This window comes from Giraffa tippelskirchi, chromosome 7 (genome assembly GCF_054371585.1).
Source record: "Giraffa tippelskirchi isolate mGirTip1 chromosome 7, T2T-mGirTip1v1.2.pri, whole genome shotgun sequence".
Lineage (NCBI taxonomy): Eukaryota > Metazoa > Chordata > Mammalia > Artiodactyla > Giraffidae > Giraffa > Giraffa tippelskirchi.
The window spans coordinates 65,737,103-65,761,953 of NC_137281.1; the positions used below are offsets into that span (position 1 = coordinate 65,737,103).

General features: G+C 55.0%; 2 protein-coding genes and 3 long non-coding RNA genes across 6 annotated transcripts in view; 2 read left to right on the forward strand and 3 right to left on the reverse strand.

The window, feature by feature from the left end:
* LOC145514125 (uncharacterized) overlaps positions 1–18,019 on the forward strand; it is a 63,096-nt gene extending 45,077 nt beyond the window's left edge. Inside the window, exons 5-7 of one of the 2 annotated variants that reach the window (XR_014059846.1) lie at positions 757–868; positions 8,393–8,504; positions 16,032–18,019. This is a non-coding gene — a long non-coding RNA (uncharacterized LOC145514125). Of the gene's footprint in view, positions 1–756; positions 869–8,392; positions 10,381–16,031 lie in introns of those variants that run through there. The other variant, XR_014059847.1, reaches the window with a different exon arrangement.
* LOC145514126 (uncharacterized) overlaps positions 1–24,851 on the forward strand; it is a 196,427-nt gene that overhangs the window by 106,196 nt on the left and 65,380 nt on the right. The gene's annotated exons all lie outside the window — the stretch shown is intronic.
* On the reverse strand, positions 2,899–6,471 carry LOC145514127 (uncharacterized). The gene is made up of 3 exons (XR_014059849.1): positions 4,520–6,471; positions 3,808–4,120; positions 2,899–3,557 (listed from the first exon to the last, which is right to left on the reverse strand). It is a non-coding gene; the product is annotated as an uncharacterized LOC145514127 (long non-coding RNA).
* Positions 10,531–12,341, reverse strand: LOC145514112 (uncharacterized). Its single transcript, XM_081511206.1, has 3 exons — positions 12,156–12,341; positions 11,444–11,756; positions 10,531–11,193 (listed from the first exon to the last, which is right to left on the reverse strand). The coding sequence occupies exons 1-3, from the start codon at positions 12,288–12,290 to the stop codon at positions 10,565–10,567; spliced, it is 1,077 nt and encodes a 358-aa protein (XP_081367332.1). The 5' UTR covers positions 12,291–12,341; the 3' UTR covers positions 10,531–10,564.
* LOC145514079 (uncharacterized) lies at positions 18,180–23,246 on the reverse strand. The gene is made up of 3 exons (XM_081511159.1): positions 19,795–23,246; positions 19,083–19,395; positions 18,180–18,832 (listed from the first exon to the last, which is right to left on the reverse strand). The coding sequence occupies exons 1-3, from the start codon at positions 20,029–20,031 to the stop codon at positions 18,204–18,206; spliced, it is 1,179 nt and encodes a 392-aa protein (XP_081367285.1). The 5' UTR covers positions 20,032–23,246; the 3' UTR covers positions 18,180–18,203.

Below are 24,851 nucleotides of genomic sequence, written 5' to 3' on the forward strand. Positions count from 1 at the left end.
GTGCTCAGCTGAAAGGAGTTAGTCTCTCAGGAGCCTCTGAGCCCTTGCCTTTGGATCACCCAGGGTGGGCATTTACTGTGACAGAAAAAAATTGCCCTGAATTCCATGGACGGAAGAGCCTGGCTGTGTAGAGTTCGTGAGTTGCCGTGAATCAGACACAACTGAGGACACAAAAACTCAATAGACTAAAACACTTTTTGGGGGTGGGGGGAGTGAAAGGGGGTGATGTGGGGTTTTTTGTCTTATATAATAGCCAAGGGAAATCTAGTTTAAACCTAAATTCACATAGATGGGAAAGGTATAGCTCTCCGTCACCCTATTAAAAAAAAAAAAAAACGACTTAACTTTTCTGAAACTTTATTTAGTAGCTTCCTTGAGCAGTTCATTGTGAAGCATTTTTTTTTTTTTCTGTGACATTGGCCTCATTAAAAAGTACGGTTTGCGTTTACTGGATAATTTTGTTCATTGGTTTGTTAGGGAATCTTGGTAATATCTGAGTTTCCTGGGGAGCATGGTCACATGACCTGGCCCTGGCCAATCGGTGCGTTCCACCTCCCTGGCCACTGTGATTGGCTCCGGACTGGGGCAGTGCCCAATCGGGGCCCAGGGCCGGGCCTCACGTTGGAAGCCAGGGGAAGACGAGCTCTCGTCCTGCTGGGGTAGGGGAAGGGGTGGGGCCGGGGGAGGTCAGGCTCCAGCAGTGGGAGGGGCTTGAGGTCCGCCTGCGGCAGTTGGTGACCTTCCTGCTCCCCTCAGGGCAGAGCCGCCGGCCTGAGAATGAGGGCGCTGCTGAGCCCAGGGGCTGGGATGGCCCGTTGCTGCTGTGGTCCCAGAGCTCCACCCGAGACCTGAGGGAGGCCGTCTGCCCGTGAGTCCTCTCCCACTTGTCTGTCAGCTTGTTTGAAGCATGCTGGGTTTTCTGCCCAGCTGGCTAAGGGGAGTCCCTGGAAATGCAAGGGTGTGGGTTTTGGCAGACTTCAGGGAAGACATGCCAGATGAGCCTGGGAGACTCCAGCTTAATCTGGATTCAGGAGATATCTCTTCGGGCCAGCTAGTAATTGTAGGATAAGCCTAATGAGTCTTCACAGGATGAAGAGAGTAACGTGCCAAGGTAGCAATCGATGTCCTCCTTCGAGAGGATGAAGCTGGTGCTCAGAGAAGGGGGGAACTTGGCCACAGCAAGGAGGTGTGCACCCAGACAGAACCCCCAGATCCGGCCATTTGAGCTCAGGGAGGCCAGTGGTGTGGCTTGTCCCTGTGGCAGGGGCCGAGGCACGCAGCCCACCCTGATTCCTGCGGGGGCCTGACTTGGGAAGTGCCATCTGGTAGCTTTGAGACTCACCAAACCAAATTGCACTGGAGAGAGGAAGGACACCTTCCTTCATCCACCCCCCACCCCCGCCGGATTCCCACATACCCTGACCCCTTTCTCTGGATTTCGGAGCCATTTCCAGAGTCCCGCTCATATGACCTCATTCGAAGTGCACTGTGGACGAGCTGCCATGTGCAGCTGCTACCACAGCAGCCAAGGGCTTTAGCTCCCGAGTACCTCCCTTCCTTTGGAACTTGGGGGCCCTCTACTCCCCACTTGCACACCACAGACCTTTGCTGAGGATTGTGGGGACCCTCACTCAGTTTGCAGCACGTTGTAGCCATCCCTGTCCTCTCAATACCTCCCTTGCAACTCAGCTTGTGAGCTCCTTTGGAGCAGCGTGGCCCACCTGGCTGCAACGGAAGAGACACAGCTGACAGGGAAACAACAGCTTAGATCTGACAGCCGGAAAGCTCTGTCAAAAGGGACCTCCCTCTTCACACCGTAGAGGCTGTAGGAGCCGCCAGGGTTTGGGAACCAGTGCTGGGGCCAAAATGACTCCACAGCTGTTTTCCTTCCTGGGGAGGGTTCTGGCTCCAGTGGGAATGGCTCAAGTCTCCTAAGGTTCTGAAAGCCCACTGTGTGCAGATTCACGGTACACAGAGAGGAGAAGGTGGAGTCCTGCCCTGGAGGTGGGCACAGCTCACGGATGAGCCAGGCAGGCAGGCAGGCAGGCAGGGCATGAGAACACCTGAGCTGCCTTCATGAGTGAATGGTGTGGGGGCAGAGGAAGAGAAGCCGGTCTGCTCCCTCATGTGGTGCCCAGGGCAGGTTGTCCCCAGAGGAAACCCTTACGACGGTGAGGACTATCACTGCTGTTTCCCAAGGGGTTCCGTCGGTGCGTGTCTTCCCCGGAGCGGTCAGGCCGTCTCTAAAGTACACTGGCCATGGGCATTGCCTCTCCTTGGAACTTCCCATGTGTTTCTCTTTTTTATGGAACAGTGATTTTTTAGAGGGGTTCTGGGCCACAAGGTTGTTGGGTCATTTTCTAGCCTTCTGTCGTGAAGAACGCTTTCCTGGGCGTTGGGGTGGTTTGTTGTTCCAGCTCCCTTTCTTGGCTTCTTTTGGGAGCTGGTGCAACAAGAGGAGCTCAGCCTCTGCCTTCTGGCTGAGATGTCACCCTTCAAACAGCAATGCCTGCCTGGAGATAATGATGGCATTTGCCAAAAGGGCTTCGTTTGGCACATGATATCTTGAAAGGACGTACACCGTCCTTTCAGCTATCAAAGGCTAGTTCAAATGACATACAAATGAGAACTCTCCAATGGAGTCTTACAGTAGGTGGAGAGTCCGAAAAAAACTCCTTCAGTCATTTCACTGAGAGTCATTGATTGGGGACACCAAGAATATAGGAAGGAATGCAGAAAGAAAAGATGAAATTGTGTTCAGGATCGGGGGGAGGGATGAACAGGGCGTGCTTGCCTTGAATCCAGGCTTTGTTGGGGGGTGGGGCATAAAGATCGAACGGGTCTGAAACTACAAAGTGGGATGGTAACACAGTATCACCAGAGTTACACAACAGTGTTCCCAAATTGCAACAATGATGAAAAAGTTTACTAATCCCAACTTAACCAAGAGAAATACAGGAAACCATACACAAAATAAAACATCACCAGAAAGGTGGAAACAAACCAAATGCAAAGCAGTTCAGGGGAAAGGAACTCCATGTCCCCTGGGGGCAGACCGAGTTGCCGGCGTCCACGGTGAGCAGACAGGGATGGAGGCTGCAGAGCCGACCGCTCCCCTGGACGTGGTGTTTCCGGCAAGGGCTCTGGGTCTCTGCCCAGAGCGGGGGCTCGTTCTTCCTGCAGGGGCGAGTGAGTCATCGTCGGCGTCTGGGTGTTGCGCGGGAGCCAGGGCAGGCTCTCCCTGCCGAGGCGGTGACTCCTCCTCTGCCTCGGGTTCTCCTGCCAAAGCCCGAGCAGGTACAGGTGCACGTGGAGGTGGAGGTTCTGGCTGAGGGGGTGGGACATCAGTGCCTGGGGCTGGGGGCCCTGCAGGCACGGAGATCCGATCTGCCCGGTGTGCTGGCCAGTACCCAGCTGGCCTGGTGTCTCTGCGAGGGCAAGTCTCGGTTCTCCATCTGGCCTCGGTGGATCCCTGGGTCCTGCACCTGGAGCCACCACCTCTGTAGGGACAGGTCTGGGAAGTAGAGCCTGGTTCCAGTTGGAGGCCAGTGCTAGAGCTGGGGGAGAAGCAAAGTTTGCCCACAGGCCAGCCTTGGCATGTGCGTATCCCGGGACAGAAAGCTTCCAAGAGATTCCCAAAGAATACCCAGGGTCGGATGTCTTTTGGGACTGAAGTGTGCAAGATGGGGGTGGGGGTGTGAGGCCAGCGCTTGCTGCAGGCCCAGCAGCATCTTTCGGGGACTCGTCCGTGTGTAGCTCAGCACCCCCTCCCCACACACTCCCGTGCACCAGCCCCAGCGTCCTCACCTCTGTGCTCTGGCGTGCTGGGCTCCAGGTCCTCCTGCTGCCTCAGAGGCCGGGGTTCTCGGGACTCTGGGTCGGAGCCGGGTGTGCTGAGCTCCGTGGCAGCCTCAGACTGGGCCGCCGGGTGTATCCTGGGCGGTGTCTCGGCAGCAGGCCTTCCCCGCCTCCGCTTCGCCCCCGGTGGGGCTGATGCCTCCGTGGGCACGCTCACCTGGAGCCTGCACTGGGCCTCACGGGCGGGGGGGTGGTGCTCCGACCCCTCCCTCCGGGAGGTGGACGGGGTGTCCCCGTCCTCGGCCTCATCACGTGGGAAGCTCTGCAACGACAGTGACCGTCAGCCAGCCGTGCTGGGAGTTTTCCGAGCTGGGCATGGCCAGTGGAGCCGCTGCTTCTGCCTGCTCGAACTTCTCTTCCCAGAAGGGTCAGAGACGTGTGTCTGCTCAGATCCCCACCCGGGAGGAAAGAGACCCACCTGAGGGTGTGAGGTCAGCCTGGGCGGCCGGCGCTGCCCGCACTCTCCCCATCCCACCCAGCCTGCTCTCCCCTGGGGTGTGGACACAACTTGTCCGCAGGCTTCTGACCCCACATCCGCCTGGGCTTCCTTGAGGGAGACACGCCCCGAGAAACCCGCATCCACACACACAGGCAAAGGACCCGGTGTTTCCGGGTGGCATGGGAGAGGTGGCCCGGCCCCGCCTGGGGCTCCCCGTGTTACCTTTCTGTTTCTCCGGGCAAAGGGCCAGAGGCCTCTCGGGGGTGCCCTGAGCCAACGTCAACAGGGTGCCCACGCACACTGCCTGTGAGCTCTCCTGAGGCCCCGGCCTCTGGGCAGGGGCAAACAGCAGAACATCCTGGCAGCAAGTGATCTGGCTGGGGGCTCCTCTCCGCTCTGGAGGCCTGGATACCCGGGTTGCGGGTTCTGTTGGGTTCTGTTGCCGGCAGGTGACATCATTTCCTGGGGTTCGTGCTGAGGTCCCTTCCCCAAAACTTCGCAAGGGAATCTCTGGGTTTCTGACTGCTCGACCACCCCCCTTAGGCCATGTGCAGGCACAGTGACAGCCACACAGCCCAGCCCACAGCCCTGGGGAGGCCTGGGTGCAGCCAGGGCCTGAGCTCCGAGGACCCCGCTGCTCTCAGACCAGGCTCCTTCTTCTCGTAAGTGGTGTGGCCCTGGACAAGCATATGCCCCTCAGGGTTTCCCCGGTCTCTCCATCTGCAGAGTGGGGGTCATTCTCCCATCTGTTTCCTAGGTCTGTCGGCCTACGAGCAGCTCCATGCCTTTCCACCTGGGGCTGATATCACGTGGAGCTTGTGCGCTGAGACTTCAGAAAGAAAGACTCCATCCAGGGCTGACACAGCACAGAATGGGGCAGAACGAGGCCTGGATGCGCCGTGGTACCCAGGAAAAGGCACTCCCCCTCCTGACTGTTTTGAGACCCCGCATGCAAGTTGGAGGACCGAAAGGAAGACTCGAAGGTCTCCCTCTCTGATAGAAAAGAGTAGCCAACTTTCTGGTCCTCTGTTTCCATTGAGATTCTGTTCAAGTGTCCCAGCTCGGCTTCTGCGGGTGGCTGAGCTTCTAATGGCTCCCTGCGTTCTTGTCTTTTCCTCTCCAAACCTTCCGTCCGTTTCCCCCTTCTGGGGTGGATGGGCGCTGTCATTGCTTCTACCTTCGAGACAGATTGATGAAAAGTCTGGACCATCGACTCCTTTCCTCTCTTTGGTTCCGTGTCTCTCTCTGGCTGTGTCCCTCTCTTTTCCTTTCTCGATTCAGTCTGTGTCTTCCTCTTTCTCTCTCGTGTGTGGATGGATGGATGCTAGGAATGCACATGTATATGATTAGATGAGGGTTATGTTTTAGGGATAGGTTAGAGGGAGAGAAAGGCTTTAGGTCGGAGTTGGTCATGGGGGAAGGGTCAAGGGTGGTGGTGGTGTTTCTTGGAATCTGAGTGCTGTGCATTCTTCGTCTCTTTCCATATGAACCCCTTCTCAGATACACCACTTGCAAGGAGTCTCTCATGTTCCGTTTCCTATCTTTTGCATTTGTGAATGCTTAGCTTCTCTGTTGTGAAGAGGTTCCATTGGATGGAAACCCATTGGTGTACTTGGTTTCCCTCTTTCCCTTACTTCAAGAGACCCATTTCTACCTCCGCCCAGCAAATGGCAAGGAGACTCTGATGATCAGGAGCCTTTGACCTACGCTTCTTTCTAGCTATCTCATGACATCAGTCTTTAGGGTGAGGTTTTTCCCCGATATTGAGGTGGTGTGAGATCAAAACCAATAGCGTTCTTCAGATGTAGCTGTCTGGTTTTCCCATGGACATTGATTGAAGAGGCTTTCTTGTTCCCATTTGGATATTCTCCCCTTCTGTGTCAGAGATGAGTTGACCTTGGATGCCGGGGTTTGTTTCTGGACCCTCAACTTTATTCCATCGATCTGGATCTGTGTGTGTTGTTGTATTCCCAATAGCATACTGTCCTGCTGCTGCCGCTGCGGCTAAGTCACTTCAGTCGTGTCTGACTCTGCGCGACCCCATGGCCTGCAGCCTACCAGGCTCCTCCGTCCAGGGCATTTTCCAGGCAAGAGTACTGGAGTGGGTCGCCATCGCCTTCTCCGATACTCTCCTGAGGATCCTAGTTTGGTCGTCTAATTTCCTTTCACACAACCTTGGACGTCCGTATCGGGGCTTTTTCGTCGGATTGTATTGACAATTTAGGCTCTTTTCTGTTTCCGTAACCCCTTTTGCAATTCTTTGTTCGGTGCGAACATGCATTGGCATTTTGGGAGGAATAGCATCGAAGCTGTGGATTGCCTTGTGGGGCTGTGACATCATTTTCCCAATAGGAATTCTTTCAAGCCCTGAGCACAGCTTCTCTTTCCAGTGATTGGTGTGGGCTTGATCTTCTTTCTTCCATCTCTCGCCGTTTTGTGAGAACAGGTCCTTCCTTCCCTTCTGGGTTAGATGGACTCGTGGGTATCACTTCAGTGAATGGCATTGTCAGTGGGGGTGATAATTCCCTTCTCATTGGAAGACTTTGCGGTGAGTATTAGAAGTGCAAGTGATTTCTCTTCCCCTTCCTCCCTGTCCATCTCTCAGAGCCACCGGGAAACAGAGGCCTCATCCAGGGTCACACAGGCCTGAGGGAGTGCAACTAGACTGTTGTTTCTTCAGGCCCTCAGTGCTGGACATCATCCGGGATACTCTGTGTGTGTCTTCCTCAGTCTGGCGTCCCTTCAGACCTTTCCCTAGTTTTCACAGGCTTGTTGTGTTGGTGTTCTTTGTCTGTTTGGAGACACGTCCTTGAGAAGCTTTGTGTTTCCACTCATTCGTCTCGCGATGTATGACCTGTCTTTTGCTTTTGTAATGAGGTCTTTCCCACGGTAGATGTCTTTGATTTTGCAAAGTCCACTGTATTCTCTGGGTTGTTTTGTGGACTGCCTTTTAGTTTTGTGTGTGAAGACTCAAAGCACGTGTCCGGTTTCTGCTCATTGTTCTTCTAGATTTGTGACAAGTTTTCATGGAAACTTTGTCTAGGGATAACTGGAAGTGAACTCGGTGTAAGGTGTCAAGTCTCCATCTCCATTCATGTCATGCCCTGCAGTTTCCAATTCCCTGTTCCTGAGTGGTTTTGGAGACCTTGTGGGAAGTTTGGTTGCATCGGAGTTTGCATTTCCACCTTGAGTAGATTCACACTGTTCTGCCCTCAGGGACACTGTCAAGGGGGAGTGAGGAGCAGCCTGCACTTGCAGCAGTGACCACACGGTGGGGCGAGTGCTGCTGTTCCCTCTGGGAGCCCCAGGCCACAGGCATCCCAGTGAGGAGCCAGCTCTGTGCTCAGCTGAAAGGAGTTAGTCTCTCAGGAGCCTCTGAGCCCTTGCCTTTGGATCACCCAGGGTGGGCATTTACTGTGACAGAAAAAAATTGCCCTGAATTCCATGGACGGAAGAGCCTGGCTGTGTAGAGTTCGTGAGTTGCCGTGAATCAGACACAACTGAGGACACAAAAACTCAATAGACTAAAACACTTTTTGGGGGTGGGGGGAGTGAAAGGGGGTGATGTGGGGTTTTTTGTCTTATATAATAGCCAAGGGAAATCTAGTTTAAACCTAAATTCACATAGATGGGAAAGGTATAGCTCTCCGTCACCCTATTAAAAAAAAAAAAAAACGACTTAACTTTTCTGAAACTTTATTTAGTAGCTTCCTTGAGCAGTTCATTGTGAAGCATTTTTTTTTTTTTCTGTGACATTGGCCTCATTAAAAAGTACGGTTTGCGTTTACTGGATAATTTTGTTCATTGGTTTGTTAGGGAATCTTGGTAATATCTGAGTTTCCTGGGGAGCATGGTCACATGACCTGGCCCTGGCCAATCGGTGCGTTCCACCTCCCTGGCCACTGTGATTGGCTCCGGACTGGGGCAGTGCCCAATCGGGGCCCAGGGCCGGGCCTCACGTTGGAAGCCAGGGGAAGACGAGCTCTCGTCCTGCTGGGGTAGGGGAAGGGGTGGGGCCGGGGGAGGTCAGGCTCCAGCAGTGGGAGGGGCTTGAGGTCCGCCTGCGGCAGTTGGTGACCTTCCTGCTCCCCTCAGGGCAGAGCCGCCGGCCTGAGAATGAGGGCGCTGCTGAGCCCAGGGGCTGGGATGGCCCGTTGCTGCTGTGGTCCCAGAGCTCCACCCGAGACCTGAGGGAGGCCGTCTGCCCGTGAGTCCTCTCCCACTTGTCTGTCAGCTTGTTTGAAGCATGCTGGGTTTTCTGCCCAGCTGGCTAAGGGGAGTCCCTGGAAATGCAAGGGTGTGGGTTTTGGCAGACTTCAGGGAAGACATGCCAGATGAGCCTGGGAGACTCCAGCTTAATCTGGATTCAGGAGATATCTCTTCGGGCCAGCTAGTAATTGTAGGATAAGCCTAATGAGTCTTCACAGGATGAAGAGAGTAACGTGCCAAGGTAGCAATCGATGTCCTCCTTCGAGAGGATGAAGCTGGTGCTCAGAGAAGGGGGGAACTTGGCCACAGCAAGGAGGTGTGCACCCAGACAGAACCCCCAGATCCGGCCATTTGAGCTCAGGGAGGCCACTGGTGTGGCTTGTCCCTGTGGCAGGGGCCGAGGCACGCAGCCCACCCTGATTCCTGCGGGGGCCTGACTTGGGAAGTGCCATCTGGTAGCTTTGAGACTCACCAAACCAAATTGCACTGGAGAGAGGAAGGACACCTTCCTTCATCCACCCCCCACCCCCGCCGGATTCCCACATACCCTGACCCCTTTCTCTGGATTTCGGAGCCATTTCCAGAGTCCCGCTCATATGACCTCATTCGAAGTGCACTGTGGACGAGCTGCCATGTGCAGCTGCTACCACAGCAGCCAAGGGCTTTAGCTCCCGAGTACCTCCCTTCCTTTGGAACTTGGGGGCCCTCTACTCCCCACTTGCACACCACAGACCTTTGCTGAGGATTGTGGGGACCCTCACTCAGTTTGCAGCACGTTGTAGCCATCCCTGTCCTCTCAATACCTCCCTTGCAACTCAGCTTGTGAGCTCCTTTGGAGCAGCGTGGCCCACCTGGCTGCAACGGAAGAGACACAGCTGACAGGGAAACAACAGCTTAGATCTGACAGCCGGAAAGCTCTGTCAAAAGGGACCTCCCTCTTCACACCGTAGAGGCTGTAGGAGCCGCCAGGGTTTGGGAACCAGTGCTGGGGCCAAAATGACTCCACAGCTGTTTTCCTTCCTGGGGAGGGTTCTGGCTCCAGTGGGAATGGCTCAAGTCTCCTAAGGTTCTGAAAGCCCACTGTGTGCAGATTCACGGTACACAGAGAGGAGAAGGTGGAGTCCTGCCCTGGAGGTGGGCACAGCTCACGGATGAGCCAGGCAGGCAGGCAGGCAGGCAGGGCATGAGAACACCTGAGCTGCCTTCATGAGTGAATGGTGTGGGGGCAGAGGAAGAGAAGCCGGTCTGCTCCCTCATGTGGTGCCCAGGGCAGGTTGTCCCCAGAGGAAACCCTTACGACGGTGAGGACTATCACTGCTGTTTCCCAAGGGGTTCCGTCGGTGCGTGTCTTCCCCGGAGCGGTCAGGCCGTCTCTAAAGTACACTGGCCATGGGCATTGCCTCTCCTTGGAACTTCCCATGTGTTTCTCTTTTTTATGGAACAGTGATTTTTTAGAGGGGTTCTGGGCCACAAGGTTGTTGGGTCATTTTCTAGCCTTCTGTCGTGAAGAACGCTTTCCTGGGCGTTGGGGTGGTTTGTTGTTCCAGCTCCCTTTCTTGGCTTCTTTTGGGAGCTGGTGCAACAAGAGGAGCTCAGCCTCTGCCTTCTGGCTGAGATGTCACCCTTCAAACAGCAATGCCTGCCTGGAGATAATGATGGCATTTGCCAAAAGGGCTTCGTTTGGCACATGATATCTTGAAAGGACGTACACCGTCCTTTCAGCTATCAAAGGCTAGTTCAAATGACATACAAATGAGAACTCTCCAATGGAGTCTTACAGTAGGTGGAGAGTCCGAAAAAAACTCCTTCAGTCATTTCACTGAGAGTCATTGATTGGGGACACCAAGAATATAGGAAGGAATGCAGAAAGAAAAGATGAAATTGTGTTCAGGATCGGGGGGAGGGATGAACAGGGCGTGCTTGCCTTGAATCCAGGCTTTGTTGGGGGGTGGGGCATAAAGATCGAACGGGTCTGAAACTACAAAGTGGGATGGTAACACAGTATCACCAGAGTTACACAACAGTGTTCCCAAATTGCAACAATGATGAAAAAGTTTACTAATCCCAACTTAACCAAGAGAAATACAGGAAACCATACACAAAATAAAACATCACCAGAAAGGTGGAAACAAACCAAATGCAAAGCAGTTCAGGCGAAAGGAACTCCATGTCCCCTGGGGGCAGACCGAGTTGCCGGCGTCCACGGTGAGCAGACAGGGAAGGAGGCTGCAGAGCCGACCGCTCCCCTGGACGTGGTGTTTCCGGCAAGGGCTCTGGGTCTCTGCGCAGAGCGGGGGCTCGTTCTTCCTGCAGGGGCGAGTGAGTCATCGTCGGCGTCTGGGTGTTGCGCGGGAGCCAGGGCAGGCTCTCCCTGCCGAGGCGGTGACTCCTCCTCTGCCTCGGGTTCTCCTGCCAAAGCCCGAGCAGGTACAGGTGCACGTGGAGGTGGAGGTTCTGGCTGAGGGGGTGGGACATCAGTGCCTGGGGCTGGGGGCCCTGCAGGCACGGAGATCCGATCTGCCCGGTGTGCTGGCCAGTACCCAGCTGGCCTGGTGTCTCTGCGAGGGCAAGTCTCGGTTCTCCATCTGGCCTCGGTGGATCCCTGGGTCCTGCACCTGGAGCCACCACCTCTGTAGGGACAGGTCTGGGAAGTAGAGCCTGGTTCCAGTTGGAGGCCAGTGCTAGAGCTGGGGGAGAAGCAAAGTTTGCCCACAGGCCAGCCTTGGCATGTGCGTATCCCGGGACAGAAAGCTTCCAAGAGATTCCCAAAGAATACCCAGGGTCGGATGTCTTTTGGGACTGAAGTGTGCAAGATGGGGGTGGGGGTGTGAGGCCAGCGCTTGCTGCAGGCCCAGCAGCATCTTTCGGGGACTCGTCCGTGTGTAGCTCAGCACCCCCTCCCCACACACTCCCGTGCACCAGCCCCAGCGTCCTCACCTCTGTGCTCTGGCGTGCTGGGCTCCAGGTCCTCCTGCTGCCTCAGAGGCCGGGGTTCTCGGGACTCTGGGTCGGAGCCGGGTGTGCTGAGCTCCGTGGCAGCCTCAGACTGGGCCGCCGGGTGTATCCTGGGCGGTGTCTCGGCAGCAGGCCTTCCCCGCCTCCGCTTCGCCCCCGGTGGGGCTGATGCCTCCGTGGGCATGCTCACCTGGAGCCTGCACTGGGCCTCACGGGCGGGGGGGTGGTGCTCCGACCCCTCCCTCCGGGAGGTGGACGCGGTGTCCCCGTCCTCGGCCTCATCACGTGGGAAGCTCTGCAACGACAGTGACCGTCAGCCAGCCGTGCTGGGAGTTTTCCGAGCTGGGCATGGCCAGTGGAGCCGCTGCTTCTGCCTGCTCGAACTTCTCTTCCCAGAAGGGTCAGAGACGCGTGTCTGCTCAGATCCCCACCCGGGAGGAAAGAGACCCACCTGAGGGTGTGAGGTCAGCCTGGGCGGCCGGCGCTGCCCGCACTCTCCCCATCCCACCCAGCCTGCTCTCCCCTGGGGTGTGGACACAACTTGTCCGCAGGCTTCTGACCCCACATCCGCCTGGGCTTCCTTGAGGGAGACACACCCCGAGAAACCCGCATCCACACACACAGGCAAAGGACCCGGTGTTTCCGGGTGGCATGGGAGAGGTGGCCCGGCCCCGCCTGGGGCTCCCCGTGTTACCTTTCTGTTTCTCCGGGCAAAGGGCCAGAGGCCTCTCAGGGGTGCCCTGAGCCAACGTCGACAGGGTGCCCACGCACACTGCCTGTGAGCTCTCCTGAGGCCCCGGCCTCTGGGCAGGGGCAAACAGCAGAACATCCTGGCAGCAAGTGATCTGGCTGGGGGCTCCTCTCCGCTCTGGAGGCCTGGATACCCGGGTTGCGGGTTCTGTTGGGTTCTGTTGCCGGCAGGTGACATCATTTCCTGGGGTTCGTGCTGAGGTCCCTTCCCCAAAACTTCGCAAGGGAATCTCTGGGTTTCTGACTGCTCGACCACCCCCCTTAGGCCATGTGCAGGCACAGTGACAGCCACACAGCCCAGCCCACAGCCCTGGGGAGGCCTGGGTGCAGCCAGGGCCTGAGCTCCGAGGACCCCGCTGCTCTCAGACCAGGCTCCTTCTTCTCATAAGTGGTGTGGCCCTGGACAAGCATATGCCCCTCAGGGTTTCCCCGGTCTCTCCATCTGCAGAGTGGGGGTCATTCTCCCATCTGTTTCCTAGGTCTGTCGGCCTACGAGCAGCTCCATGCCTTTCCACCTGGGGCTGATATCACGTGGAGCTTGTGCGCTGAGACTTCAGAAAGAAAGACTCCATCCAGGGCTGACACAGCACAGAATGGGGCAGAACGAGGCCTGGATGCGCCGTGGTACCCAGGAAAAGGCACTCCCCCTCCTGACTGTTTGGAGACCCCGCATGCAAGTTGGAGGACCGAAAGGAAGACTCGAAGGTCTCCCTCTCTGATAGAAAAGAGTAGCCAACTTTCTGGTCCTCTGTTTCCATTGAGATTCTGTTCAAGTGTCCCAGCTCGGCTTCTGCGGGTGGCTGAGCTTCTAATGGCTCCCTGCGTTCTTGTCTTTTCCTCTCCAAACCTTCCGTCCGTTTCCCCCTTCTGGGGTGGATGGGCGCTGTCATTGCTTCTACCTTCGAGACAGATTGATGAAAAGTCTGGACCATCGACTCCTTTCCTCTCTTTGGTTCCGTGTCTCTCTCTGGCTGTGTCCCTCTCTTTTCCTTTCTCGATTCAGTCTGTGTCTTCCTCTTTCTCTCTCGTGTGTGGATGGATGGATGCTAGGAATGCACATGTATATGATTAGATGAGGGTTATGTTTTAGGGATAGGTTAGAGGGAGAGAAAGGCTTTAGGTCGGAGTTGGTCATGGGGGAAGGGTCAAGGGTCGTGGTGGTGTTTCTTGGAATCTGAGTGCTGTGCATTCTTCGTCTCTTTCCATATGAACCCCTTCTCAGATACACCACTTGCAAGGAGTCTCTCATGTTCCGTTTCCTATCTTTTGCATTTGTGAATGCTTAGCTTCTCTGTTGTGAAGAGGTTCCATTGGATGGAAACCCATTGGTGTACTTGGTTTCCCTCTTTCCCTTACTTGAAGAGACCCATTTCTACCTCCGCCCAGCAAATGGCAAGGAGACTCTGATGTTAAGGAGCCTTTGACCTACGCTTCTTTCTAGCTATCTCATGACATCAGTCTTTAGGGTGAGGTTTTTCCCCGATATTGAGGTGGTGTGAGATCAAAACCAATAGCGTTCTTCAGATGTAGCTGTCTGGTTTTCCCATGGACATTGATTGAAGAGGCTTTCTTGTTCCCATTTGGATATTCTCCCCTTCTGTGTCAGAGATGAGTTGACCTTGGATGCCGGGGTTTGTTTCTGGACCCTCAACTTTATTCCATCGATCTGGATCTGTGTGTGTTGTTGTATTCCCAATAGCATACTGTCCTGCTGCTGCCGCTGCGGCTAAGTCACTTCAGTCGTGTCTGACTCTGCGCGACCCCATGGCCTGCAGCCTACCAGGCTCCTCCGTCCAGGGCATTTTCCAGGCAAGAGTACTGGAGTGGGTCGCCATCGCCTTCTCCGATACTCTCCTGAGGATCCTAGTTTGGTCGTCTAATTTCCTTTCACACAACCTTGGACGTCCGTATCGGGGCTTTTTCGTCGGATTGTATTGACAATTTAGGCTCTTTTCTGTTTCCGTAACCCCTTTTGCAATTCTTTGTTCGGTGCGAACATGCATTGGCATTTTGGGAGGAATAGCATCGAAGCTGTGGATTGCCTTGTGGGGCTGTGACATCATTTTCCCAATAGGAATTCTTTCAAGCCCTGAGCACAGCTTCTCTTTCCAGTGATTGGTGTGGGCTTGATCTTCTTTCTTCCATCTCTCGCCGTTTTGTGAGAACAGGTCCTTCCTTCCCTTCTGGGTTAGATGGACTCGTGGGTATCACTTCAGTGAATGGCATTGTCAGTGGGGGTGATAATTCCCTTCTCATTGGAAGACTTTGCGGTGAGTATTAGAAGTGCAAGTGATTTCTCTTCCCCTTCCTCCCTGTCCATCTCTCAGAGCCACCGGGAAACAGAGGCCTCATCCAGGGTCACACAGGCCTGAGGGAGTGCAACTAGACTGTTGTTTCTTCAGGCCCTCAGTGCTGGACATCATCCGGGATACTCTGTGTGTGTCTTCCTCAGTCTGGCGTCCCTTCAGACCTTTCCCTAGTTTTCACAGGCTTGTTGTGTTGGTGTTCTTTGTCTGTTTGGAGACACGTCCTTGAGAAGCTTTGTGTTTCCACTCATTCGTCTCGCGATGTATGACCTGTCTTTTGCTTTTGTAATGAGGTCTTTCCCACGGTAGATATCTTTGATTTTGCAAAGTCCACTGTATTCTCTGGGTTGTTTTGTGGACTGCCTTTTAGTTTTGTGTGTGAAGACTCAAAGCACGTGTCCGGTTTCTGCTCATTGTTCTTCTAGATTTGTGACAAGTTTTCATGGAAACTTTGTCTAGGGATAACTGGAAGTGAACTCGGTGTAAGGTGTCAAGTCTCCATCTCCATTCATGTCATGCCCTGCAGTTTCCAATTCCCTGTTCCTGAGTGGTTTTGGAGACCTTGTGGGAAGTTTGGTTGCATCGGAGTTTGCATTTCCACCTTGAGTAGATTCACACTGTTCTGCCCTCAGGGACACTGTCAAGGGGGAGTGAGGAGCAGCCTGCACTTGCAGCAGTGACCACACGGTGGGGCGAGTGCTGCTGTCCCCTCTGGGAGCCCCAGGCCACAGGCATCCCAGTGAGGAGCCAGCTCTGTGCTCAGCTGAAAGGAGTTATTCTCTCAGGAGCCTCTGAGCCCTTGCCTTTGGATCACCCAGGGTGGGCATTTACTGTGACAGAAAAAAATTGCCCTGAATTCCATGGACGGAAGAGCCTGGCTGTGTAGAGTTCGTGAGTTGCCGTGAATCAGACACAACTGAGGACACAAAAACTCAATAGACTAAAACACTTTTTGGGGGTGGGGGGAGTGAAAGGGGGTGATGTGGGGTTTTTTGTCTTATATAATAGCCAAGGGAAATCTAGTTTAAACCTAAATTCACATAGATGGGAAAGGTATAGCTCTCCGTCACCCTATTAAAAAAAAAAAAAAAAACGACTTAACTTTTCTGAAAGTTTATTTAGTAGCTTCCTTGAGCAGTTCATTGTGAAGCTTTTTTTTTTTTTTTCTGTGACATTGGCCTCATTAAAAAGTACGGTTTGCGTTTACTGGATAATTTTGTTCATTGGTTTGTTAGGGAATCTTGGTAATATCTGAGTTTCCTGGGGAGCATGGTCACATGACCTGGCCCTGGCCAATCGGTGCGTTCCACCTCCCTGGCCACTGTGATTGGCTCCGGACTGGGGCAGTGCCCAATCGGGGCCCAGGGCCGGGCCTCACGTTGGAAGCCAGGGGAAGACGAGCTCTCGTCCTGCTGGGGTAGGGGAAGGGGTGGGGCCGGGGGAGGTCAGGCTCCAGCAGTGGGAGGGGCTTGAGGTCCGCCTGCGGCAGTTGGTGACCTTCCTGCTCCCCTCAGGGCAGAGCCGCCGGCCTGAGAATGAGGGCGCTGCTGAGCCCAGGGGCTGGGATGGCCCGTTGCTGCTGTGGTCCCAGAGCTCCACCCGAGACCTGAGGGAGGCCGTCTGCCCGTGAGTCCTCTCCCGCTTGTCTGTCAGCTTGTTTGAAGCATGCTGGGTTTTCTGCCCAGCTGGCTAAGGGGAGTCCCTGGAAATGCAAGGGTGTGGGTTTTGGCAGACTTCAGGGAAGACATGCCAGATGAGCCTGGGAGACTCCAGCTTAATCTGGATTCAGGAGATATCTCTTCGGGCCAGCTAGTAATTGTAGGATAAGCCTAATGAGTCTTCACAGGATGAAGAGAGTAACGTGCCAAGGTAGCAATCGATGTCCTCCTTCGAGAGGATGAAGCTGGTGCTCAGAGAAGGGGGGAACTTGGCCACAGCAAGGAGGTGTGCACCCAGACAGAACCCCCAGATCCGGCCATTTGAGCTCAGGGAGGCCAGTGGTGTGGCTTGTCCCTGTGGCAGGGGCCGAGGCACGCAGCCCACCCTGATTCCTGCGGGGGCCTGACTTGGGAAGTGCCATCTGGTAGCTTTGAGACTCACCAAACCAAATTGCACTGGAGAGAGGAAGGACACCTTCCTTCATCCACCCCCCACCCCCGCCGGATTCCCACATACCCTGACCCCTTTCTCTGGATTTTGGAGCCATTTCCAGAGTCCCGCTCATATGACCTCATTCGAAGTGCACTGTGGACGAGCTGCCATGTGCAGCTGCTACCACAGCAGCCAAGGGCTTTAGCTCCCGAGTACCTCCCTTCCTTTGGAACTTGGGGGCCCTCTACTCCCCACTTGCACACCACAGACCTTTGCTGAGGATTGTGGGGACCCTCACTCAGTTTGCAGCACGTTGTAGCCATCCCTGTCCTCTCAATACCTCCCTTGCAACTCAGCTTGTGAGCTCCTTTGGAGCAGCGTGGCCCACCTGGCTGCAACGGAAGAGACACAGCTGACAGGGAAACAACAGCTTAGATCTGACAGCCGGAAAGCTCTGTCAAAAGGGACCTCCCTCTTCACACCGTAGAGGCTGTAGGAGCCGCCAGGGTTTGGGAACCAGTGCTGGGGCCAAAATGACTCCACAGCTGTTTTCCTTCCTGGGGAGGGTTCTGGCTCCAGTGGGAATGGCTCAAGTCTCCTAAGGTTCTGAAAGCCCACTGTGTGCAGATTCACGGTACACAGAGAGGAGAAGGTGGAGTCCTGCCCTGGAGGTGGGCACAGCTCACGGATGAGCCAGGCAGGCAGGCAGGCAGGCAGGGCATGAGAACACCTGAGCTGCCTTCATGAGTGAATGGTGTGGGGGCAGAGGAAGAGAAGCCGGTCTGCTCCCTCATGTGGTGCCCAGGGCAGGTTGTCCCCAGAGGAAACCCTTACGACGGTGAGGACTATCACTGCTGTTTCCCAAGGGGTTCCGTCGGTGCGTGTCTTCCCCGGAGCGGTCAGGCCGTCTCTAAAGTACACTGGCCATGGGCATTGCCTCTCCTTGGAACTTCCCATGTGTTTCTCTTTTTTATGGAACAGTGATTTTTTAGAGGGGTTCTGGGCCACAAGGTTGTTGGGTCATTTTCTAGCCTTCTGTCGTGAAGAACGCTTTCCTGGGCGTTGGGGTGGTTTGTTGTTCCAGCTCCCTTTCTTGGCTTCTTTTGGGAGCTGGTGCAACAAGAGGAGCTCAGCCTCTGCCTTCTGGCTGAGATGTCACCCTTCAAACAGCAATGCCTGCCTGGAGATAATGATGGCATTTGCCAAAAGGGCTTCGTTTGGCACATGATATCTTGAAAGGACGTACACCGTCCTTTCAGCTATCAAAGGCTAGTTCAAATGACATACAAATGAGAACTCTCCAATGGAGTCTTACAGTAGGTGGAGAGTCCGAAAAAAACTCCTTCAGTCATTTCACTGAGAGTCATTGATTGGGGACACCAAGAATATAGGAAGGAATGCAGAAAGAAAAGATGAAATTGTGTTCAGGATCGGGGGGAGGGATGAACAGGGCGTGCTTGCCTTGAATCCAGGCTTTGTTGGGGGGTGGGGCATAAAGATCGAACGGGTCTGAAACTACAAAGTGGGATGGTAACACAGTATCACCAGAGTTACACAACAGTGTTCCCAAATTGCAACAATGATGAAAAAGTTTACTAATCCCAACTTAACCAAGAGAAATACAGGAAACCATACACAAAATAAAACATCACCAGAAAGGTGGAAACAAACCAAATGCAAAGCAGTTCAGGGGAAAGGAACTCCATGTCCCCTGGGGGCAGACCGAGTTGCCGGCGTCCACGGTGAGCAGACAGGGATGGAGGCTGCAGAGCCGACCGCTCCCCTGGACGTGGTGTTTCCGGCAAGGGCTCTGGGTCTCTGCCCAGAGCGGGGGCTCGTTCTTCCTGCAGGGGCGAGTGAGTCATCGTCGGCGTCTGGGTGTTGCGCGGGAGCCAGGGCAGGCTCTCCCTGCCGAGGCGGTGACTCCTCCTCTGCCTCGGGTTCTCCTGCCAAAGCCCGAGCAGGTACAGGTGCACGTGGAGGTGGAGGTTCTGGCTGAGGGGGTGGGACATCAGTGCCTGGGGCTGGGGGCCCTGCAGGCACGGAGATCCGATCTGCCCGGTGTGCTGGCCAGTACCCAGCTGGCCTGGTGTCTCTGCGAGGGCAAGTCTCGGTTCTCCATCTGGCCTCGGTGGATCCCTGGGTCCTGCACCTGGAGCCACCACCTCTGTAGGGACAGGTCTGGGAAGTAGAGCCTGGTTCCAGTTGGAGGCCAGTGCTAGAGCTGGGGGAGAAGCAAAGTTTGCCCACAGGCCAGCCTTGGCATGTGCGTATCCCGGGACAGAAAGCTTCCAAGACATTCCCAAAGAATACCCAGGGTCGGATGTCTTTTGGGACTGAAGTGTGCAAGATGGGGGTGGGGGTGTGAGGCCAGCGCTTGCTGCAGGCCCAGCAGCATCTTTCGGGGACTCGTCCGTGTGTAGCTCAGCACCCCCTCCCCACACACTCCCGTGCACCAGCCCCAGCGTCCTCACCTCTGTGCTCTGGCGTGCTGGGCTCCAGGTCCTCCTGCTGCCTCAGAGGCCGGGGTTCTCGGGACTCTGGGTCGGAGCCGGGTGTGCTGAGCTCCGTGGCAGCCTCAGACTGGGCCGCCGGGTGTATCCTGGGCGGTGTCTCGGCAGCAGGCCTTCCCCGCCTCCGCTTCGCCCCCGGTGGGGCTGATGCCTCCGTGGGCACGCTCACCTGGAGCCTGCACTGGGCCTCACGGGCGGGGGGGTGGTGCTCCGACCCCTCCCTCCGGGAGGTGGACGGGGTGTCCCCGTCCTCGGCCTCATCACGTGGGAAGCTCTGCAACGACAGTGACCGTCAGCCAGCCGTGCTGGGAGTTTTCCGAGCTGGGCATGGCCAGTGGAGCCGCTGCTTCTGCCTGCTCGAACTTCTCTTCCCAGAAGGGTCAGAGACGTGTGTCTGCTCAGATCCCCACCCGGGAGGAAAGAGACCCACCTGAGGGTGTGAGGTCAGCCTGGGCGGCCGGCGCTGCCCGCACTCTCCCCATCCCACCCAGCCTGCTCTCCCCTGGGGTGTGGACACAACTTGTCCGCAGGCTTCTGACCCCACATCCGCCTGGGCTTCCTTGAGGGAGACACACCCCGAGAAACCCGCATCCACACACACAGGCAAAGGACCCGGTGTTTCCGGGTGGCATGGGAGAGGTGGCCTGGCCCCGCCTGGGGCTCCCCGTGTTACCTTTCTGTTTCTCCGGGCAAAGGGCCAGAGGCCTCTCGGGGGTGCCCTGAGCCAACGTCGACAGGGTGCCCACGCACACTGCCTGTGAGCTCTCCTGAGGCCCCGGCCTCTGGGCAGGGGCAAGCAGCAGAACATCCTGGCAGCAAGTGATCTGGCTGGGGGCTCCTCTCCGCTCTGGAGGCCTGGATACCCGGGTTGCGGGTTCTGTTGGGTTCTGTTGCCGGCAGGTGACATCATTTCCTGGGGTTCGTGCTGAGGTCCCTTCCCCAAAACTTCGCAAGGGAATCTCTGGGTTTCTGACTGCTCGACCACCCCCCTTAGGCCATGTGCAGGCACAGTGACAGCCACACAGCCCAGCCCACAGCCCTGGGGAGGCCTGGGTGCAGCCAGGGCCTGAGCTCCGAGGACCCCGCTGCTCTCAGACCAGGCTCCTTCTTCTCATAAGTGGTGTGGCCCTGGACAAGCATATGCCCCTCAGGGTTTCCCCGGTCTCTCCATCTGCAGAGTGGGGGTCATTCTCCCATCTGTTTCCTAGGTCTGTCGGCCTACGAGCAGCTCCATGCCTTTCCACCTGGGGCTGATATCACGTGGAGCTTGTGCGCTGAGACTTCAGAAAGAAAGACTCCATCCAGGGCTGACACAGCACAGAATGGGGCAGAACGAGGCCTGGATGCGCCGTGGTACCCAGGAAAAGGCACTCCCCCTCCTGACTGTTTGGAGACCCCGCATGCAAGTTGGAGGACCGAAAGGAAGTCTCGAAGGTCTCCCTCTCTGATAGAAAAGAGTAGCCAACTTTCTGGTCCTCTGTTTCCATTGAGATTCTGTTCAAGTGTCCCAGCTCGGCTTCTGCGGGTGGCTGAGCTTCTAATGGCTCCCTGCGTTCTTGTCTTTTCCTCTCCAAACCTTCCGTCCGTTTCCCCCTTCTGGGGTGGATGGGCGCTGTCATTGCTTCTACCTTCGAGACAGATTGATGAAAAGTCTGGACCATCGACTCCTTTCTTCTCTTTGGTTCCGTGTCTCTCTCTGGCTGTGTCCCTCTCTTTTCCTTTCTCGATTCAGTCTGTGTCTTCCTCTTTCTCTCTCGTGTGTGGATGGATGGATGCTAGGAATGCACATGTATATGATTAGATGAGGGTTATGTTTTAGGGATAGGTTAGAGGGAGAGAAAGGCTTTAGGTCGGAGTTGGTCATGGGGGAAGGGTCAAGGGTGGTGGTGGTGTTTCTTGGAATCTGAGTGCTGTGCATTCTTCGTCTCTTTCCATATGAACCCCTTCTCAGATACACCACTTGCAAGGAGTCTCTCATGTTCCGTTTCCTATCTTTTGCATTTGTGAATGCTTAGCTTCTCTGTTGTGAAGAGGTTCCATTGGATGGAAACCCATTGGTGTACTTGGTTTCCCTCTTTCCCTTACTTCAAGAGACCCATTTCTACCTCCGCCCAGCAAATGGCAAGGAGACTCTGATGTTAAGGAGCCTTTGACCTACGCTTCTTTCTAGCTATCTCATGACATCAGTCTTTAGGGTGAGGTTTTTCCCCGATATTGAGGTGGTGTGAGATCAAAACCAATAGCGTTCTTCAGATGTAGCTGTCTGGTTTTCCCATGGACATTGATTGAAGAGGCTTTCTTGTTCCCATTTGGATATTCTCCCCTTCTGTGTCAGAGATGAGTTGACCTTGGATGCCGGGGTTTGTTTCTGGACCCTCAACTTTATTCCATCGATCTGGATCTGTGTGTGTTGTTGTATTCCCAATAGCATACTGTCCTGCTGCTGCCGCTGCGGCTAAGTCACTTCAGTCGTGTCTGACTCTGCGCGACCCCATGGCCTGCAGCCTACCAGGCTCCTCCGTCCAGGGCATTTTCCAGGCAAGAGTACTGGAGTGGGTCGCCATCGCCTTCTCCGATACTCTCCTGAGGATCCTAGTTTGGTCGTCTAATTTCCTTTCACACAACCTTGGACGTCCGTATCGGGGCTTTTTTGTCGGATTGTATTGACAATTTAGGCTCTTTTCTGTTTCCGTAACCCCTTTTGCAATTCTTTGTTCGGTGCGAACATGCATTGGCATTTTGGGAGGAATAGCATCGAAGCTGTGGATTGCCTTGTGGGGCTGTGACATCATTTTCCCAATAGGAATTCTTTCAAGCCCTGAGCACAGCTTCTCTTTCCAGTGATTGGTGTGGGCTTGATCTTCTTTCTTCCATCTCTCGCCGTTTTGTGAGAACAGGTCCTTCCTTCCCTTCTGGGTTAGATGGACTCGTGGGTATCACTTCAGTGAATGGCATTGTCAGTGGGGGTGATAATTCCCTTCTCATTGGAAGACTTTGCTGTGAGTATTAGAAGTGCAAGTGATTTCTCTTCCCCTTCCTCCCTGTCCATCTCTCAGAGCCACCGGGAAACAGAGGCCTCATCCAGGGTCACACAGGCCTGAGGGAGTGCAACTAGACTGTTGTTTCTTCAGGCCCTCAGTGCTGGACATCATCCGGGATACTCTGTGTGTGTCTTCCTCAGTCTGGCGTCCCTTCAGACCTTTCCCTAGTTTTCACAGGCTTGTTGTGTTGGTGTTCTTTGTCTGTTTGGAGACACGTCCTTGAGAAGCTTTGTGTTTCCACTCATTCGTCTCGCGATGTATGACCTGTCTTTTGCTTTTGTAATGAGGTCTTTCCCACGGTAGATATCTTTGATTTTGCAAAGTCCACTGTATTCTCTGGGTTGTTTTGTGGACTGCCTTTTAGTTTTGTGTGTGAAGACTCAAAGCACGTGTCCGGTTTCTGCTCATTGTTCTTCTAGATTTGTGACAAGTTTTCATGGAAACTTTGTCTAGGGATAACTGGAAGTGAACTCGGTGTAAGGTGTCAAGTCTCCATCTCCATTCATGTCATGCCCTGCAGTTTCCAATTCCCTGTTCCTGAGTGGTTTTGGAGACCTTGTGGGAAGTTTGGTTGCATCGGAGTTTGCATTTCCACCTTGAGTAGATTCACACTGTTCTGCCCTCAGGGACACTGTCAAGGGGGAGTGAGGAGCAGCCTGCACTTGCAGCAGTGACCACACGGTGGGGCGAGTGCTGCTGTCCCCTCTGGGAGCCCCAGGCCACAGGCATCCCAGTGAGGAGCCAGCTCTGTGCTCAGCTGAAAGGAGTTATTCTCTCAGGAGCCTCTGAGCCCTTGCCTTTGGATCACCCAGGGTGGGCATTTACTGTGACAGAAAAAAATTGCCCTGAATTCCATGGACGGAAGAGCCTGGCTGTGTAGAGTTTGTGAGTTGCCGTGAATCAGACACAACTGAGGACACAAAAACTCAATAGACTAAAACACTTTTTGGGGGTGGGGGGAGTGAAAGGGGGTGATGTGGGGTTTTTTGTCTTATATAATAGCCAAGGGAAATCTAGTTTAAACCTAAATTCACATAGATGGGAAAGGTATAGCTCTCCGTCACCCTATTAAAAAAAAAAAAAAAAAAAACGACTTAACTTTTCCGAAAGTTTATTTAGTAGCTTCCTTGAGCAGTTCATTGTGAAGCATTTTTTTTTTTTTCTGTGACATTGGCCTCATTAAAAAGTACGGTTTGCGTTTACTGGATAATTTTGTTCATTGGTTTGTTAGGGAATCTTGGTAATATTTGAGTTTCCTGGGGAGCATGGTCACATGACCTGGCCCTGGCCAATCGGTGCGTTCCACCTCCCTGGCCACTGTGATTGGCTCCGGACTGGGGCAGTGCCCAATCGGGGCCCAGGGCCGGGCCCCACGTTGGAAGCCAGGGGAAGACGAGCTCTCGTCCTGCTGGGGTAGGGGAAGGGGTGGGGCCGGGGGAGGTCAGGCTCCAGCAGTGGGAGGGGCTTGAGGTCCGCCTGCGGCAGTTGGTGACCTTCCTGCTCCCCTCAGGGCAGAGCCGCCGGCCTGAGAATGAGGGCGCTGCTGAGCCCAGGGGCTGGGATGGCCCGTTGCTGCTGTGGTCCCAGAGCTCCACCCGAGACCTGAGGGAGGCCGTCTGCCCGTGAGTCCTCTCCCGCTTGTCTGTCAGCTTGTTTGAAGCATGCTGGGTTTTCTGCCCAGCTGGCTAAGGGGAGTCCCTGGAAATGCAAGGGTGTGGGTTTTGGCAGACTTCAGGGAAGACATGCCAGATGAGCCTGGGAGACTCCAGCTTAATCTGGATTCAGGAGATATCTCTTCGGGCCAGCTAGTAATTGTAGGATAAGCCTAATGAGTCTTCACAGGATGAAGAGAGTAACGTGCCAAGGTAGCAATCGATGTCCTCCTTCGAGAGGATGAAGCTGGTGCTCAGAGAAGGGGGGAACTTGGCCACAGCAAGGAGGTGTGCACCCAGACAGAACCCCCAGATCCGGCCATTTGAGCTCAGGGAGGCCACTGGTGTGGCTTGTCCCTGTGGCAGGGGCCGAGGCACGCAGCCCACCCTGATTCCTGCGGGGGCCTGACTTGGGAAGTGCCATCTGGTAGCTTTGAGACTCACCAAACCAAATTGCACTGGAGAGAGGAAGGACACCTTCCTTCATCCACCCCCCACCCCCGCCGGATTCCCACATACCCTGACCCCTTTCTCTGGATTTCGGAGCCATTTCCAGAGTCCCGCTCATATGACCTCATTCGAAGTGCACTGTGGACGAGCTGCCATGTGCAGCTGCTACCACAGCAGCCAAGGGCTTTAGCTCCCGAGTACCTCCCTTCCTTTGGAACTTGGGGGCCCTCTACTCCCCACTTGCACACCACAGACCTTTGCTGAGGATTGTGGGGACCCTCACTCAGTTTGCAGCACGTTGTAGCCATCCCTGTCCTCTCAATACCTCCCTTGCAACTCAGCTTGTGAGCTCCTTTGGAGCAGCGTGGCCCACCTGGCTGCAACGGAAGAGACACAGCTGACAGGGAAACAACAGCTTAGATCTGACAGCCGGAAAGCTCTGTCAAAAGGGACCTCCCTCTTCACACCGTAGAGGCTGTAGGAGCCGCCAGGGTTTGGGAACCAGTGCTGGGGCCAAAATGACTCCACAGCTGTTTTCCTTCCTGGGGAGGGTTCTGGCTCCAGTGGGAATGGCTCAAGTCTCCTAA